The 17693-nt window shown below is 45.3% G+C and overlaps 1 protein-coding gene across 1 annotated transcript in view; it reads right to left on the bottom strand.

Annotated features, from left to right (window-relative positions):
• Window positions 1–17693, bottom strand: part of arhgef18b (rho/rac guanine nucleotide exchange factor (GEF) 18b) — a 55935-nt gene that overhangs the window by 5963 nt on the left and 32279 nt on the right. Inside the window, exons 16-26 of the mRNA XM_066647146.1 lie at window positions 17362–17616; window positions 15246–15322; window positions 14846–15024; window positions 14500–14573; window positions 13385–13570; window positions 13026–13178; window positions 12423–12538; window positions 11183–11245; window positions 10836–10883; window positions 9701–10165; window positions 1285–1588 (exon numbers count right to left, since the gene is read on the bottom strand). Coding sequence (XP_066503243.1) covers window positions 1285–1588; window positions 9701–10165; window positions 10836–10883; window positions 11183–11245; window positions 12423–12538; window positions 13026–13178; window positions 13385–13570; window positions 14500–14573; window positions 14846–15024; window positions 15246–15322; window positions 17362–17616 — 1920 coding nt within the window. The remainder of the gene's footprint in view (window positions 1–1284; window positions 1589–9700; window positions 10166–10835; window positions 10884–11182; window positions 11246–12422; window positions 12539–13025; window positions 13179–13384; window positions 13571–14499; window positions 14574–14845; window positions 15025–15245; window positions 15323–17361; window positions 17617–17693) is intronic.

Consider the following 17693-nt stretch of genomic DNA (forward strand, 5'->3'; position numbering starts at 1 on the left):
AAACTGACAATTTTATTAAATTGACGGAAAAACCCGAGCTCGCTACGGAAATTCTCGACCGTGACGTCACTGGTGGACAACAGCTGAACAACGCCGCGGTAAAACACCGTTATGACCGACTGTTATGACAGTATCTAGCTAAATAACCAACATTATTCATGACAATAGCCTAGCAATAAGCTAAACTCAAATGTAGAGGCACCGTTATTCTTGTAAATGTGATCGAAGTCGAACTCGAATTCATCCGACACTATAAACCTCCGTAATGCAGCTACGTAGCCGAGTATAATCTGAGACACCGAGTTTAGCGAGTCAAGCTAACGTTAACTAACACCAACTAAAACAGGCGAAGTGAGTGTCCTTACCCTGTTTACCTCCATGTTACAGAGGCTCTTCAACACCTTTCGTTGGTGTCCTTACATGCCCATATTGTTGGAAAAGCGCCAGTGAAATGAGCTACAGATAACGGAGTGAGCGGAGGGTCCTTTCCAAAGTGCCCGTTTAAAGTGGACAAATTTAGTCCATTTTCTGGATATTGTGGGATCTTTGGGCCATTTGTTCACAGATGTCCCACTGTACATTGAATGATTGCAGCCAAAAACAACACACCTTTTCCTCATTTTGCATTAAATTAAGTGCAGCTTCTAGAGTGTTGTCCACCATCTACGTCACAGGCAAGACGCCTATTAGAGTTTCCCAACACCGCTGGGGGGGGGGGGGGGCAACGGTCTTTTAAACCTTATTCCTTCAATTAGTGAGAAATAACATGTTTTCTGACGATCAATAAACACAAGTTAGGAACTCAAACTCCACTGTGTTTATTTGTTTGACACTTTCATAGAGCTGCTGCTTAGCCTTTAAGTTGTTGTGGCTGAATTTAATGTTACTTTGTAAAGAACTAATTTATTATTGTTTACACTGTTTAAGAGATATTCTCCGGCTCTGAATTTGTTGCTGTTTTATATTCGTGTGCACTCAGGTGTATTATGTGACGTCCTGATTATTAAACAAAGAGGTTACTCAGCAGTTACTCAGCACTTGAGGATTTTTTTCACTTTTTACTCTTTTTAATTAAGCAACAATGCTCTTATTTGAGGACATTCTTTGGCTGCTCCACCCACCTCTGTCCCTCATATGGCCCAGTAATAATTAACACTAGGTCCTGGTCCAAATGCCTTTTATCCTCCCAAATGTACCTCAACAGTTACGTATGTTCTTCCTCAGGGAAAAAGGACATGTGTTGTGTGTTTTATGGCGCAGAGGCTGTATATAAAGTTCTCTGACCTGAGCTGTCCGTGCGGTGCGAGGCCTTGCTCTTACTGCCCTTGTCCTTGCTCTTCAGGAGCGCCAGTTTGGTGGGGATCTGCTGCTGGACGCCGGTCTGTTTGTGGAGCTGGTTGGTGGTGCTGATGAGGTGGATGGGGACCTCCGTCTTCAGCAGGGTGCTGCTCTCTCTGCGAGAGGGAAGCTCCAGATAATCCGCAGGAGACACAGACATACTCGAGCGGACCAGCGTCCGAGGCCCAGCGCCGGCGTCTCCGCCCGAGTTACTCACCAACACATCTCCGTTAAAACTGGAACCAGGCACCTGCGAATAAACCACGTCACTGATCACTAAACAGGTCTCACACAGTGTGAGAGTATAATTCAGTCATAAACAAACGCTTCAATGACATACGGTAGGCCCCACATTTTAGTTTCTCAAATGTATTAAACATTAAATGAGAAATAAAAAAGCTGTGTATGTTTTAAACTGTGCTCATCCGTGTTATTGTGGTGTAGATGTAGAATTATTCTATTAGAACGTAAATCATAAATGTAAATATATGTGGGAAAGGTAGGTATTATCTGCCGTTTCAGGAATTCCAAAGCGTCATAACAAACATTTACGGGGGGGCGGCGTTATATTCGTTTTGAAAGTGAAAAAAGCAAGTGCTGACATCCACTACGGAGAACACCTTCCTAAAAGATGTGGAGCACTGCCTGATAATGAATGGTGTGTTCTCCGGTCTGAAAATCAACAAGCACCTGCACTTTATTGAGTGTCAGTCAAACATCTGCATGAGTAACTTATAGCTTTGTTCAACTTTCTTTTCCTTTACAACTTTGTTGTATTCCTTTTGTCTTTTCATCTGTGAACATTTACTTTTAGGTCAAAGCTGTGCTTCATTACTCTTTTATTTACATTCTTCTGTATTACAGTGAAACAAAGAGCTGCATGAATGCCCAGTGCTACATAAACACATGATAATTTCCTCCTCCTCCTAATAATAATAAAGTGATATTAAAACTAAGACTAGTGTCTGAAGGCTGATAGAGGCACGGCCAGCTGTGGAAGGAAACATCATGGCGGCTGAATGTATAAATCTGTGTTGAAAGCCGTGTGTGTGTGTGTGTGTGTGTGTGTGTGTGTGCGGTGTGAAGATAAAAGGGGTTTCCACTCCTGCTTGTGTTTAAGGCACTGACAGATTTCTCTTTGATCTCGGCGTCTTCCCGAGAGCGGTGTGTTTGAACACAGCGGGAGGAAGTGTGGAGAGTGTGTGTTTTCACAGAATCTCTGGTCTTCACCACATCACATCAGATTAAAAACATATGCTCTGCCTTCTGCCACGTTGAGAGCACTATGAGATACAGCGTTAGTTATGAACTCGCGATCTGATTGGCTGAGGAGCTGGTATTAGTGATAGCAGCATGTTTGATGTTTTAAAACTAACACGTTCAACACACCCCTGTTTAGTCTTGCGTTCCAAACACAATCAAGGATTTAGAGAATAAAGGTTTCTGACATCACACATCTAAGAAACCAATCCCATCAATGTGGGGGCGGGGCTTTCCAGCTGCAGACAGGTAGTGGAGCCGTGGGTGGAGAAACAGGCGGGGACTAATTGCATATTCATAGATCAACGCATACTAAATATATAGGGGAAAGTAGACAGCTCAGAGTTACAGCAAAGATGCTTTTTAAGTGTTTTTTAAGGTCTTTTATTTTGGAAATAACTTGTACATCTGTAACTTCTAACAGAGAGGACTTTTTGGGGGATAATCTATGACTCCTTACCTTCCTGAGGTTCTATTCCACCTTAAATGCTGCAGTAGTTACACTCTTGTGTTTGCCAGAATGCAACTGCTGCACCATTTAAGGTGGAACTGGAAATTTACACTGACTCTTCACTGTAGAATAACTGTATACATTTATTTGTAACTTTCCAACACCAACTCTCCCCTCCTCCTCCATGGTCCGGCACTGTCCGCTCACTCGTGCCGTTACAGAGACGTGAATCAATCCTGTCTGTGTTCTGTTCAGGACGACAGCTGTGCATTCGTACATCTCTCTGCAGAAGCAGATGTTCCCAGATGTAGATTTTCCTCTGGATTTTCAGTGGGTTCTGACTGCTGCACATAAACTTCAAAGGAAAGGCATCCACCCACTCGCCTCCGGGGATAAACCTCTTCCACACAGCTCAGCATCTCTCTCACACACAGACACTAGGCTATTGTTCCCTACCCCCCCCCCCCCCCTCCTCTCTCTGTTTAAATATGTGGAGCGAGCAAGAGAGGGAAAACTAAGAAAGGGAGAAGAGACAGGAGAGGAGAGGAAGAAAGGAAGACATCAGAAGTGGAGGGATCCACACACAAAATTCAGAAAGAAGAAATATAAATAACAGGGGACATGGGGGAGAAAGATATTCTGGAGAGAAGACAGGCAGAGAGAGAGAGAGAGAGAGAGAGAGAGAGAGAGAGAGAGGACAAAAGTAATAAAAGAGAACGCAGAAAGAAAAGGAGCAGTAAACAGAAGTCAAAAGTGGAAAAAGCAAGAGAGAGAAAACTAACTGACATCACCTAAATAATGTGCTGCAGTGAGCGAGTGGCAGGTAAATTACACACTGCGCCTCGTTCAGTTCTTACACTTCTCTGAACACTGTGCTTATTTCAGCCCCTCGGCCACAAAACAGGACGAGTTCCCTCTGAAACTGTCTCCTAAATCACAAAAATAAATACCTGTCTGAGGGTTTTCCCCCAACCTGCAGTAAAACACCAATCACATGAGCACACACTCTCTCTCTCTCATACACACACACACACACAGCTACATTCCTCAGAAACTACATAACACCAGGGTTTGTGAGAGGATGCAGGTAAAAATATATCCAGCAAAAACAAGACTATACTGAAGATATTCTAATAACATAGAATCATGACAGAGAGAGAGAGAGAGAGAGAGAGAGAGAGAGAAATATGAAAAAGAAGGGACAGAAAAAATGAAACCAGCTGTAAGAAAAGAGACTGAAAGAAAGAGAGAGGGAAGAAGGGCGTAAAGTAAACAGTGTCCTAAGGTTGTTCAGGAGAGTGTGAGGAGTCTGGACTGTGACTGATGTAGAGAGGTAAGTGAGGAAATGGCTCAGAGGAGTGTGAGTCAAGTCAAACACTTCTGTACTCCACTGTACCGCACCGTACTACAGAGTGCTCCACCGCACCGCAATGTACTAGAATACACCACCACACTACAGAGTACTCCACCGCACCACACCATACTAGAGTACTCCACCATACTACAGAGTACTCCACAGCACCGCACCATACTAGAGTACTCCACCATACTACAGAGTACTCCACCGCTCTAGAGTACTCCACCACGTTGCACTACAGAGTACTCCATGGCACCATACTCCACCGCACCAAACCATACTAGAGAGTACTCCACCACATGGCACAACAGAGTATTTCACAGCATCGTACTAGAGTACTGGAGTACTCCACCATACCACAGAGCATTCCACCACATTACACTACAGAATACTCCACCGCACTGCACTGTACTAGAGTACTCCACCATACTACAGATTACTCCACTGCACCGTACTAGAGTATGCCACCATACAACAGAGTACTCCACTGCACCACACCGTAACACAGAGCACTCCACCGCACTGCACCGTACTACAGAGTGCTCCACCGCACCATACTAGAGTACTCTACCACGCCACACTGTACTACAGAATACTCCACAGCACCACATTATACTAGAGTACTCCACAGTATTCCACCGCACTGCACCATAATACAGAGTACTCCACCGCACTGCACCATACTAGAGTACTCCACCATACTACAGATTACTCCACTGCACCGTACTAGAGTATGCCACCATACAACAGAGTACTCCACTGCACCACACCGTAACACAGAGCACTCCACCGCAATGCACCGTACTACAGAGTGCTCGACCGCACCATACTAGAGTACTCCACCATACCACAGAGTACTCTACCACACCACACTGTACTACAGAATACTCCACAGCAACACATTATACTACAGAGTACTCCACAGTATTCCACCGCACTGCACCATAATACAGAGTACTCCACCGCACTGCACCATACTACAGAGCACTCCATTGCACCACACCGCATATTACTGTACTACACCATCACTTCACAGTAACATATTACACTGTACTCTACCCCACTGTAGTACACTCCACAGTATTGTACTACACTGTAGTGTACTCCACTGCACTGTGCCACACACCACCACACTGTTATATACTGCAGTGTACTGTACCATGTTCTACTGCCAAGTACTCCATTATAAATGTGTGTACTTTGAGTGTGTAATACATGGTATTAAACTACACAGTACTGTACCACACACACCACCACTCCAGTACTACAATCCACTATACCCACTGCTATAGTCCAATACAATGCATCTCCCACTAGTCCCATATTCACCTTCACTGTACTATACTTCACTGCAGTAATTTTACTGTACACTACTGTACCACACTGTATTACAGAGAACGTACGTACTGTACTATGTTGGGTTCAGTGTATAAAAGGAGAAGAGGAAACAAGCCAAAAGAAATAAACAGTTTAAAAATAGTTTCTAGGAAGAATGTGATTTATATGTAAATGTTTGATAAGCGCTATAAGTTGGTTACTGTGCAGTTAAACTCATTTGGATTGTTGGCCAGTATCACCGATACCTACTGTAACAAGACGTTAATACTATTCTTGTTCTGCCGGATTAAACCTGTTCCTGGGCTGTGTGCAGTGACATTAAATCTTTCTAAAAACTAATCAGTAGTCTTATCAATCTTTGTAAAGAAGTCAACAATGAATTAAAAATAAAGCTGTCATTCTCTGTTATTTATTCACATTTAATACAAAATGCTGTTAGCAACTCGGATGTTTCCGTATTAAATGTTGCACAAGCACAAAGTCCTTTCACAAGACCTTTCAGATAACACACACACACACACACACGCCCAAAGGTTTGACACTGAAGCTTTGATAGTCTGAACATGCCCGGACTAATCTCCGAAGCCTCGTTTACAAACAGCACAAAAACGAAACTACAGCTGTGTAACAGGGAGAGGCCCATTTACTCTTCTATAAGCTTTACATCTTTATAGACTCTAAATCCCCAGACATTTAATCTCTATAGATATACACACTCATACACACTCCAACGGACACTACATCGCCAATGACTTTACATCTATAAAGTCACAAAATTGATATGGTCTCTACATAGTTAAATATTTGATTGCTATATTCTCTAAATCTACAGACTAATTTCTTAATGACATTAAATATCTAGTCTTTAAATCTCTATAGAATTTAAATGTATAGTTTCTAAATCGCTATGGTTTTTAAATCTATGATCTATAAATCCCTACAGCATTTTATTTTTATGGTTTCTGCATGTCTACAGACTTTCTCAATGTTTTTTTTTCTTTTACTACACATATTAAACCTCTTTCATGCCACACAGGGCAAAATGTACTCGTTTTTAAAACCGCTCTGGTGCCAGTAACAGCACAACAACAGCATTTCTGATGAACATTAACGCTTAATGCATCTGACCACATTAAAAGCCTGAGCTCCATAATGGTTTGATTTAATTTTTAGCTGCCAACGCCCTTCAAAAATCCATCTCCACGATATTACAGCCACAGCCCACACCCGCAGGGCCTCCACAGACAGAGGAATGGATTCTGTGGAATGGGTACAACATGCTCGGGAAGACAAGCCTTGTCAGATGTTTAAGCCTGGAGGCTGAAGTCAATCAGCTGCATGTTGCAACCGTGATGGCAGTGGGTTGAGGGAACACTACCGTTGTACACACCGCAGTCAGTACACTGAACAATGTTTTTAAGTCAGAACAGTTCCATAAGGAACTGAGGAGTGTGGTGTGTTCTCCCTGTGTCTGCGTGGGTTTCCTCTGGGTGACTGTCTGTGAGGAGTGTGGTGTGTTCTCTGTGTCTGCGTGGGTTTCCTCCGGGTGACTGTCTGTGAGGAGTGTGGTGTGTTCTCTCTGTGTCTGCGTGGGTTTCCTCCGGGTGACTGTCTGTGAGGAGTGTGGTGTGTTCTCTCTGTGTCTGCGTGGGTTTCCTCCGGGTGACTGTCTGTGAGGAGTGTGGTGTGTTCTCCCTGTGTCTGCGTGGGTTTCCTCCGGGTGACTGTCTGTGAGGAGTGTGGTGTGTTCTCCCTGTGTCTGAGTGGGTTTCCTCCGGGTGACTGTCTGTGAGGAGTGTGGTGTGTTCTCCCTGTGTCTGCGTGGGTTTCCTCCGGGTGACTGTCTGTGAGGAGTGTGGTGTGTTCTCCCTGTGTCTGAGTGGGTTTCCTCCGGGTGACTGTCTGTGAGGAGTGTGGTGTGTTCTCCCTGTGTCTGCGTGGGTTTCCTCCGGGTGACTGTCTGTGAGGAGTGTGGTGTGTTCTCCCTGTGTCTGCGTGGGCTTCCTCCGGGTGACTGCCTGTGAGGAGCGTGGTGTGTTCCCTCCCTGTGGGTTTCCTCCGGTTTTGGATTGGCTGAGTGACATTGTCCACAGGTGTGAGTGACTGGGTGAGTGTGTGATGCTCTGGACCCTGACCAGGTCTTGCAGAATATAAAAGAGTGTTTACTCTGTTTATATGGAGAGAAATCTAAAAATTTCTTTCTGGACTAATTTACATTAAAACACCCTGTCTCCATCAAAAGTGTCCGTAGGTGTGAGTGTGTGAGTGAATGTGTGAGTGTGTGTCGCCCTGTGAAGGACTGGTGCCCCCTCCAGGGTGTGTTCCCACCTTGCGCCCAGTGATTTCGGGTAGGCTCCAGACCCACCGCCGCCCTGAACTGGATAAGGGTCACAGACAATGAATGAATAAATGAATAGTCTGAACCATGACTTCAGAGTACAGACAGCAGCAAAGAGACAAAATCCTGTTGAATTTAATTAATTTCAGAGGAAACCACTTGGATGAGCGAGTGACCATACACTGTATGTCCAAATGTTTATCTGGCCAAGGTTATATAAGGGCCTTACTGTTGCAAAGGATAATGTTTGTAAAAATAATCAACACCCTACACTGCCCTGTGACTTATGATTCTCAAACACACCAAGCTCAGTGTACCATCACACGACACTGCAGCTTTATCACGGCTCAGCCGTTACAGGATGTGTCCCAATCTGCTGCTTTTGTATCTATATCTGTTTACACAGAGACTGACTCTTCTGTGTGGGCTGCTCTGCAGACGATTTGCTGCAAATCTGTTTGAATGCATCTCTTTCCCAGCAGCGGTTTATCTGCTATCTTTCATCAGCAAACAGGCAACAGAGGCTGGGAGCAGGAAACGGAGGAGCTTTTTAATCCCGAGACAGAGGAGCATTGTTCAGGTCTGGCCTACAGTTACAGTTCAGGAAAAGATCAAGAAGGAATGGCAGAAACATCTCACCTGGCTCAGTACGGCAGACACGCCAATCGCTTCTCATCTTTCAGGGTTTTCAACGATCAAAATAGCCATTTGAGTGCAGCTAATCAGTGAAGTGCTCGCTAATGATAACTATTTTCATGAAGTTACCAATGAACAATATTGATTATAAGGGTTGAGACTGAATCACACATTTCACTGCTGGAAGGGACCATGATTGTGATTTAAAGGGACAATTTAACACCCCTTTTCCGTAGGTGAACTCAGGTCTGGAGTTATTATAAAATGTGACAGCGTTCTCCCCTTGTCCCCGTTGTCCCCTGTTCAGAGCCCGCTTTCAGCGCCTGTTCCTTTAAATGATAATGAGCCACACACAGCTCACCCTAGAGTTGCTTGGCTCTCTTCCTTCTCCACTCTTGGTACAGTCTGGACCTCTTATTTTCCGCTCTGGTCTCGTCTGATTAACACGGTACGGCCCAGATGAGGGGACAGTGTAATTCTGATGAGCCTGCACTTGATGACAGAAGCGGGGCAAACTGGAGCTGCGTTTATCCCATATTTTCCGTCTTGAACCTTGATCGCACTGGGCTTGTGTCCTCAAACTTTCATGAGACACATTCACCACAACAAGACAATTTCCTGGACATGATTCTCTGGGAGAATAAATCAATTTTACCAAATAATGCTGCAGCTTTGGGTGTGTGACCTCTGATGTGTTCTGTACCTCCTCTGCTCTGTCTGAGCCGATGTGAGGAAATCAGAGAACAGCCCTGATGTCCAGCCCTGCTCACAGCCCACAGAAATCTGACTGGGTGGTCTTCTTTCCCAGTTTGTGGGTTGTTAAGCTCAGTGAGTTTTTCATAATACTTCATAATACTTCCCAGTTCCCAAGCCCTCGGGTATTACGTCTGTCCAAGGTTCCCCCAAATGCAAACTTGTTCAGACAATGTGATTCTGACGTTAAATACGAGTCCCTGACCAGGTCTAAACGATGCCCACTCACCTGTCCTGTCTCTTGGCTGTAGAGTGAAGCGCTGCTGGTTAAAGTGTTGTGTTTTTTCTTTTTTTGCTGCTCGAGTTTCTCCTTCTCCTTTTCCACGGCTCGTGTGGACTCTCTCAGTCTCTCCAGATCCTGCTGGTAGGTCTGTCTCTGTCGTTCCAGCTCCTGCCTCTCCTCCGCGAGTCGAGCCTCAAGCCTCCTGCACGTCTCCTCTCTCTCCTGGAGCCTTTGCTCGGCCGCCTCGGCCTGGCGTCTCTGCTTCTCTCTCTCCCTCTCCCAGCGAGCCTGCTCCTGACGATGCTGAGCCTGCAGACGCTGGAAGTTAGCAAGCTCCTCGCGCTGCTTCTCCAGGTTCCTCTGCTTCTCCTGCTCCAGCAGAACGTTGGTCCCTCGAGGCCGGTCGCGCTCGGCCGAGAACAGAGACGCTCTCTGCAGCTCGATCTGACTGTCCTGCTGAGACACGATCGCCTGCACAGGAGGAAGGGGAAAACCATGGTTGAGTTTTATTATTTTGGCAAGTGAAACAGACCACAGCTCTGTTTCTTAATGAAGCGTCTGTGACCTGCTTTGGTCCAAACCCCACGAGCCCCACAGCAGTGTTCTCCCCCTGTGTAAACAGCCCCTGTTCAGAACGCCCGCTTTCAGCACCTGTTCCTTTAAATGATAATGAGCCGCTCGCTGTTCACCCCGACCCCGAGCGCACAGCAGTGAGGAGCGAGGAGCGGGTCTTAGACCAGATCAGCATGCTTGGAGGAGGGCACTAATGGCTGATTCTGTGAAATTACCTCACGGACACCCGTCAGTAGTAGCTGGGGGAGACGGAAGGCCATCCAACCCTCACAGCGTGACAGGAAACACAAAACAACTCAGAGAACGAGCAAATATGACTTGATGGACATTCAGACACAGATAGCTGTGGCATTTTTAGGCACTGTTTACAGCTTTAGTGCTTTAACTCCTATTTAATTACTTCGTCAAGGTTTGAAGCCCCTACTGTTTATTCAGACCTGTGGAAACCCTGAAGAGTAAAAGAGCCCACAAACTTTAACACACAGCACCTCCCTGAATAACATCTCTCACACCTCCGTTTATCTTTGTTCAGTGGCTCAGTGGCTGGGATGAGGTCATTTTAATTTACCTGCAGACTGTAGAGACGCTGAGTGAGCAGGAGCACCCGATCAAAGAACTGGAAAAACAGGAACAAGGAGACAATGTAAACACCAGGATCACAGCACTCAGCACCACCAACTTCCCTAAAACCCATTCTGGAACAAATTGGCACGACAATGTCCTGCCAATCATCGCGGATTACGGCAAGATCATGTGTTTAAATGGATATTACTTTGTTTTCTTAACAAACAGCTGGGAACTTTCCATTAAATATGAGCCTTATTTATTTAGTGGAGCGAGTTAAGCCGTGTGTTACTGTAATAAGCGTAAAAGATACAGTTCTCACAGCAGCGTCAGCTCCTCTATAACACTCACCTCTGCCTCCGGAAATCTGGAGTTGGACCAGATCGTCTTCCAGCTGGGAGCGGGACTGTCCACCTGAGAGAGATGAAGAAGGGTCACATACAGCTGTTTCTTACTTCACTAAAGTCTGAGAAAGTAGGCAAGCCTAGTTGAGTCGGACCGCCATTAGCCACATAGCCGTTGTCACAGAGGTGTTTCTGACATTTCTGTGCTTCATATCAATGTCTCTGTTTACAATAACAACAAATAATCAACTATAAAAATGGTTTATCCTCTCAGTTGCTGACAGTGTGTGTGTGATCACGGAAAGCCTGTTATTTTCTGTTCACACAAAGCTACAAAACTGAAACACAGTGTTGAGACGACATTAACGCAATGCTCAGTAAAGTGCTCTACACTCGATAAAGGAGCAGGGCATCGCTGGAACTAGATATTTATTACTGATTTACATTTCTATAAGAGTCCGACTGATAAAACAGTGCTGTCACTGATCCACAGACTCCTTTATTTGGAGTAACACCTCGCTCTGGTGCTCTTTAATGATCCGGAGATGTCCCCCGTTGTGGTGTAAAGTTAAACACAAAGCCGTGCAGATGTTATTCACTCGTCAGAAAGTCAGTGACGGTGAGGTGTGTCCGTGTATTCGTGTCGTTATAGGGACACACGAGATGTCTTTCTGTTTGTTGAATATAGAGTAGAAAACAAAAGGCTGTGTCACAGAAACATTCTCCAAACATAAAGAAGAGACTGTGATAAATATCACCTCAACAACGTTCAACACGTTTCTGTTGGAGGCTCCAGTAAAACGCTGAGCTGCTCCGCGGTGGAGAGTGGAGCGCTGAAGCGGCGCGAGTGTGTCCCCAATTCAGCTCAACACTGACCCCTTGAACATGCATTTTTAAGGGTCCCAAAAAGAGACTTGTCCCGAGAAAAGAGGACCTCTGGTCACCGCTGAACGGTTCTAATTTAGTTCACGAACTGGACTGTGAAACACAGCTGAACTAACAGCAGACGGTGCAGTAGTGCCACCTAAAGGTCTCTCTGTGAAATACAGCTGAATTAACAGTTCCTACTCGAGCGTGCGCCTTTCAACATTAGGAGTCAGTCAGTGCATATGCCTCTGATAGACCGGCGGTCCGGCAAAAACACAACTGTAAACGGAAAACAAGGACTGAATTATCCGTAAACCACCACAGATAAAATGTTTGTTTTATTGTTGATTATAAAAAGGTGGGTGACATTTTTCTCTCACCGTCTCCTCAAGTCCCTGACTGCTGCAGATCTCTTTGAGCTGGGGGTCGGAGCTGGCTCGCTGACTTCGCTCTCTGGACTTTCCTGATCCACATGAATACTTCTTAACGTTGCCATCTATTTCCAATCATAACAATTACATTAACACCATTATATCACAACATATCGACTGCCTACAGCTGCTGTCTCCATCCCCATAAGCAAACACATGCAGTTCTCCTGTCAGTCATTGCTACATTACATTGGCCTAGGAGTAAAAACGGGACTGTGACTGAAACGTCACCTGTTCGATCCCCGGGAGAATAGTGGAGTGAAGGGACACTTGTGAAAAGGTTAAATACAGAGCCCAAATATAACTGCACTGCTTTGTAACACAGACAGCATCAAACATTAACGATAGTCACGTAATTCTGTTTCATATTACACCAGTCGTCACAAAATACTCGCATAATATCATAGCGCAGGGTCTGAGACAATCAAATCTTAACGAAAACTAACGTGATTAATGTGATGCTACTCAGCAATACAGCTGTCTCCCACGGCAACATGCACTAAACTTAACGCTGTGTGAGGTGAATGTAAAAAGAAGTCTGTCGACTCTTACTCTTCTGCAGTATGGTGGGGTTACTGTCGTAGCCCCCGAAGGTATCCGCTCTTTTGGGCAGGCCTCCAGACCCTGAACTCGAGGTCTGGTTCTCCTCCGGGTGCGGAGAAGGTCCTCTCACACCAGAGGCCAGCAGGTTCTGCAGGTTCTCGACTAAGAAGGAGAAATATGCAATAATATGTAAACGCTCTAAGCTTTTTACGCATGGATAACAGAGGACTTCGGAATAAAAAGGAGGAACTCGGTGTTATTCAGGGATGTGTCTTTCTCTCCTACAGCCTATAATTAATGAATCCTAAATGTAAACTATATTTAAAACACAGTCTATGTTTCAGTAGCCGTTCTGTGGCAGTACATACCCTCAGTTATAGCTCCTTTAAGCAGCTGCTCCCCCTGCTGGAGGTCTGTCGCATCTCCTCTGAGCAGCAGACGGCAACGAGAGCCGAAGTCGTCCACTCCGGTCACAGAGTCGCAAAACTCAGCAAAAAACTGCAGCTTATCCGTCAGAGCCTGAGTTATCAGAGCATCCTTCACCGTCAGACGCTCTGTGTGTGTGTGTGTGTGTGTGTGTGTGTGTGTGTGTGAGAGAGAGAGAGAGAGAGAAAGAGAGAGAAAGACAAAGATATTAAGACGTGATTTAATATCCAGCCGGTGCTGATTGGGGAGTGTTTCACAAAAACAGATTTCTCAGCAAAGCTTCGAGACTTTAAAGAATCAATTAATTTGTTATTAAATTTATGCTGATTTGCCCCTATGGGCAGCAGGTAGGTGTCGCATTCACACAGCTCCAGGGGCCTGGAGGTTGTGGATTCGATTCCCGCTCCGGGCGACACTCTGTGAGGAGTGTGGTGTGTTCTCCCTGTGTCCGCGTGGGTTTCCTCCGGGTGACTGTCTGTGAGGAGTGTGGTGTGTTCTCCCCGTGTCCGCGTGGGTTTCCTCCGGGTGACTGTCTGTGAGGAGTGTGGTGTGTTCTCTCTGTGTCTGCGTGGGTTTCCTCCGGGTGACTGTCTGTGAGGAGTGTGGTGTGTTCTCTCTGTGTCTGCATGGGTTTCCTCCGGGTGACTGTCTGTGAGGAGTGTGGTGTGTTCTCTCTGTGTCTGCATGGGTTTCCTCCGGGTGCTCCGGTTTCCTCCCACAGTCCAAAAACACACGTTGGTAGGTGGATTGGCGACTCAAAAAAAAAGTGTCTGTGTGTGTGAGTGAATGTGTGTGTGTGTGTTTGTGTTTCCCTGTGAAGGACTGGCGCCCCCTCCAGGGTGTATTCCCGCCTTGCGCCCAATGATTCCAGTTAGGCTCTGGACCCATTGCGACCCTGAACTGGATAAGGGTTACAGATAATGAATGAATGATTTGCCCCTTGTCCCAAAACATAGTCCATGAGACGAGACGTGGAAAAAAGTGTAGATCTGGTCTGTGTATGTGCCTCCTCTAGCGGAAAGAACATAGCGTAATTGTGTCCTGTTCACACACACACCTTGGATCTCTCTGAACCTCTGTGCTCTCGCTCCTTCCTCTTCACTGAACAGCCTCTCCTCTGTGTGGGGGCAGCTGCAGCACAAGAAAACAACACAATCCAAGGCCAGTACAGTGAAAACAGTTGAGCTTGTTTAGTACTCTCTTGATCATATGGTTTCTGACACTGCGTGGTAAACACTGCGTTTTAATTCAATCTGCAGACAACGTTCTTGACGGTTCAATTACCTTCTTACGTAATTGTATTAAACGCCTTTAAAATTACACTCATAATTAGCCACTTTCGCCATTTCTGCTGTAAATTACAACAGACTTCAATCATGACATTCCCAGATCCGGAGCAGTACCTGTCCACAGCCTGGCGGATGTGTGTGATCCAGGTGTTTCGCTCCTCTTTGGATGACGTGTGGATCTCATACATTTCTGGCTCGTTGGAGGAGGCACAGATGAGGAACATGGCTTTTTCCTCGTGAGCCACTTCCCTCACGATCAGCTTCTGCAGAGAGATCACCGACGGCTTACTGTCCTGGAAAATACAACAAATCAAACCATTGACTTACAGCTTTAATATGAGATGTGTACATTTTCTTTTTGGTCACTGTCTCTGTATTTGTGTTTTTCTGAAAGGCACCGAGTCCTGATTTAGAAAAGAAAATGTTACAGTTCTACAATTCTACTGCAACCTACCAGCGCTACACACACAACGCACTCTGTAAACAACATTTAAGGAGGAACGGCTAAACTCACCACAGCAGAAAACACATATCTCTGGTCCTTCTCTTGTAACAACAACAAGACGTCTGTGAGCAGCACGGCTAGAATATCTGCAAAGAATTAAGAGCAAAGCTTATTTTACCCAGTTACAAGTTTAGACGCATAGTAAACACAGTGATTTCATTATTAAATAGTAGTGTATTTGAAATATCGTCTTAGTTTTTAAATGACTGGACTTCACCACCTTTGTCATGGTGCTACTCGGTCCGGTAGAGGGCGCCACAGTCATGGAGGTGGTGATAAAGACTGAGTGGCACCTCATGTTAACTACTGCACATGACACTGGCTGTTATCTGATTCAGGAAATTGCTTGAGAACCTTAATGTCTGCATTCCCCTTTCCTCTCATAAACCTAGTGTTTTTTACTCTTCCCATCTGTTTATGAGAGTTTTTTACTTGTTGTGAGGTTCAACACGGGCTGGTTATTGTTTTAACAACACATTATTACGCTAAACAGTGGCTAAATATATGAGAGACACAAACAAATGCCAAAACAGATCGCCTATCAGCACCAGAATCTGGGCTCTCACTGCAGTCACAGACTGAAATGTTACTTTAAAAGCCCTAATTTCCCAGAGGCATTTCCCGGGAAGGGTTTTCCATTTCCCTGACCGCCTAAAACAGCCTTAAAGAGAGAGTCTAGTAAAAAAATAAATAAACTCTAGTTTATATTGCACCTGGGATATGAGGGTGTCTCGGGAAGTTTACATTTTTTTCACCAAACTCTTATTTAAAGAAACTTTCTGGAAGAGTTCTTGGTAAATGCCTCAGTTGTGTGAAGGGAAACCAAGACTTTTAAAATTGTGTTTAAAGCTTGACTGGTTTCAGATTGTAGGCCCTGTAAAGTGTAAATTGGATCTGTGTTGCCGAACTACTGCTTTAAAAAAGGAGCGCCCTGTAATAATATCGTCATCGTTTTTAAACGCAATGACGTCATGCGGTTACCAGTAATACAACATCCGTTCTTTACACGAGTTGTTTAGACACAGTGAAGTACAGTGGAGAGGTGCTCTGAGCCGGAGGACTTTGCTCCAATTGCTTGAGCAGAAGCACCCGGCTGAGGACGAGGAAAATCGAAACACCATTAGAGTTCAACAACTCTAACCCCAGCAGATAAACTCCACTGACTCCGCACAGACACCGTTGTGTGTTCTTGCTCTTTACTGTGAAGCTTTAAGGTTATTTTGGTTTAATTGTTTCCGTTTGGAGGAGCGTGGTGTGTTCTCCCCGTGTCCGCGTGGGTTTCCTCCGGGTGCTCCGGTTTCCTCCCACAGTCCAAAAACACACGTTGGTAGGTGGATTGGCGACTCAAAAGTGTCCATAGGTGTGAGAGTGTGAGTGTGTGTGTGTGTGTGTGTGTGTGTTGCCCTGTGAAGGACTGGCGCCCCCTCCAGGGTGTATTCCCGCCTTGCGCCCGATGATTCCAGGTAGACTCTGGACCCCCCGCGACCCTAAATTGGATAAGCGGTTACAGATAATGGATGGATGGATGGATGTTTCTGTTTGCAAGGACTGGCGCCCCCTCCAGGGTGTGTTCCCGCCTTGCGCCCAGTGATTCCGGGTAGACTCCGGACCCACCGCGACACTGAACAGGATAAGGGTTACAGATAATGAATGAATGAATGGTTCTGTTTGCTGTTATACGCACACACTACATGTTCTGCACTTTAGATGTATGATAGATTTACACTACATTATTGTTTTATACAAAATCACAATTTTGGTTAGTTACTGTTGTTTAATGTAATGTAATAATTAACATTAATATAATGTTTATTTTGTTGCAATGGTGTGTTCTTGAAATGAATAAAACTGTTTTTCAGTGTTTTTTCATATCGCCAAGAATATCGTTGATATATCTAAATATCGTGATTTTATTTTAATCCCATATCGCACCATTCCTGAGCTCCTGAATAAACCAGTTTACCCTCCATAGAGAGGGGGAAGTAATTTTTTAAATATATGTAGGACAAAATCCCTGACACTTACAGGCCACTAGGTGTCAGTGTCATGGCTGTTGTATAATGAAGAAAAATCAATGGAGAAAATGACTGACTGCTTCTTTAAACAAATGCTGTAAAGCTCGTACCCTTCAGTCGTCCAGAGGCAGCTTTCCAGTTGACCGTTCCCTCGTAGAGCAGTCGTCGCTTTCCCTGCGTGAGGTCCTCCTTCCGAAATATCCGTCCGTCTTTGATCTTGCCCAGGGACCTGCCCTCCATCTTGGAGGCGATCTCTCTGAGGCGTGTCTCCTTCTCGTAGAGATTGACCTGGGCATCCACCTTCATGATGGTGTCTTTGATGAGATCCAGCGCCTGACTGAGCTCCTCATGCTCCTTAGTGCCAGCTACGGGGGGGAAAGACTTCAGTCACCAACATGCAGAAATGTAAAGCCCCTGCCTCACTGTGACTGTGAGCTCTACA

This window comes from Hoplias malabaricus, chromosome 16, assembly GCF_029633855.1.
Source record: "Hoplias malabaricus isolate fHopMal1 chromosome 16, fHopMal1.hap1, whole genome shotgun sequence".
In the NCBI taxonomy this organism is placed as follows: domain Eukaryota; kingdom Metazoa; phylum Chordata; class Actinopteri; order Characiformes; family Erythrinidae; genus Hoplias; species Hoplias malabaricus.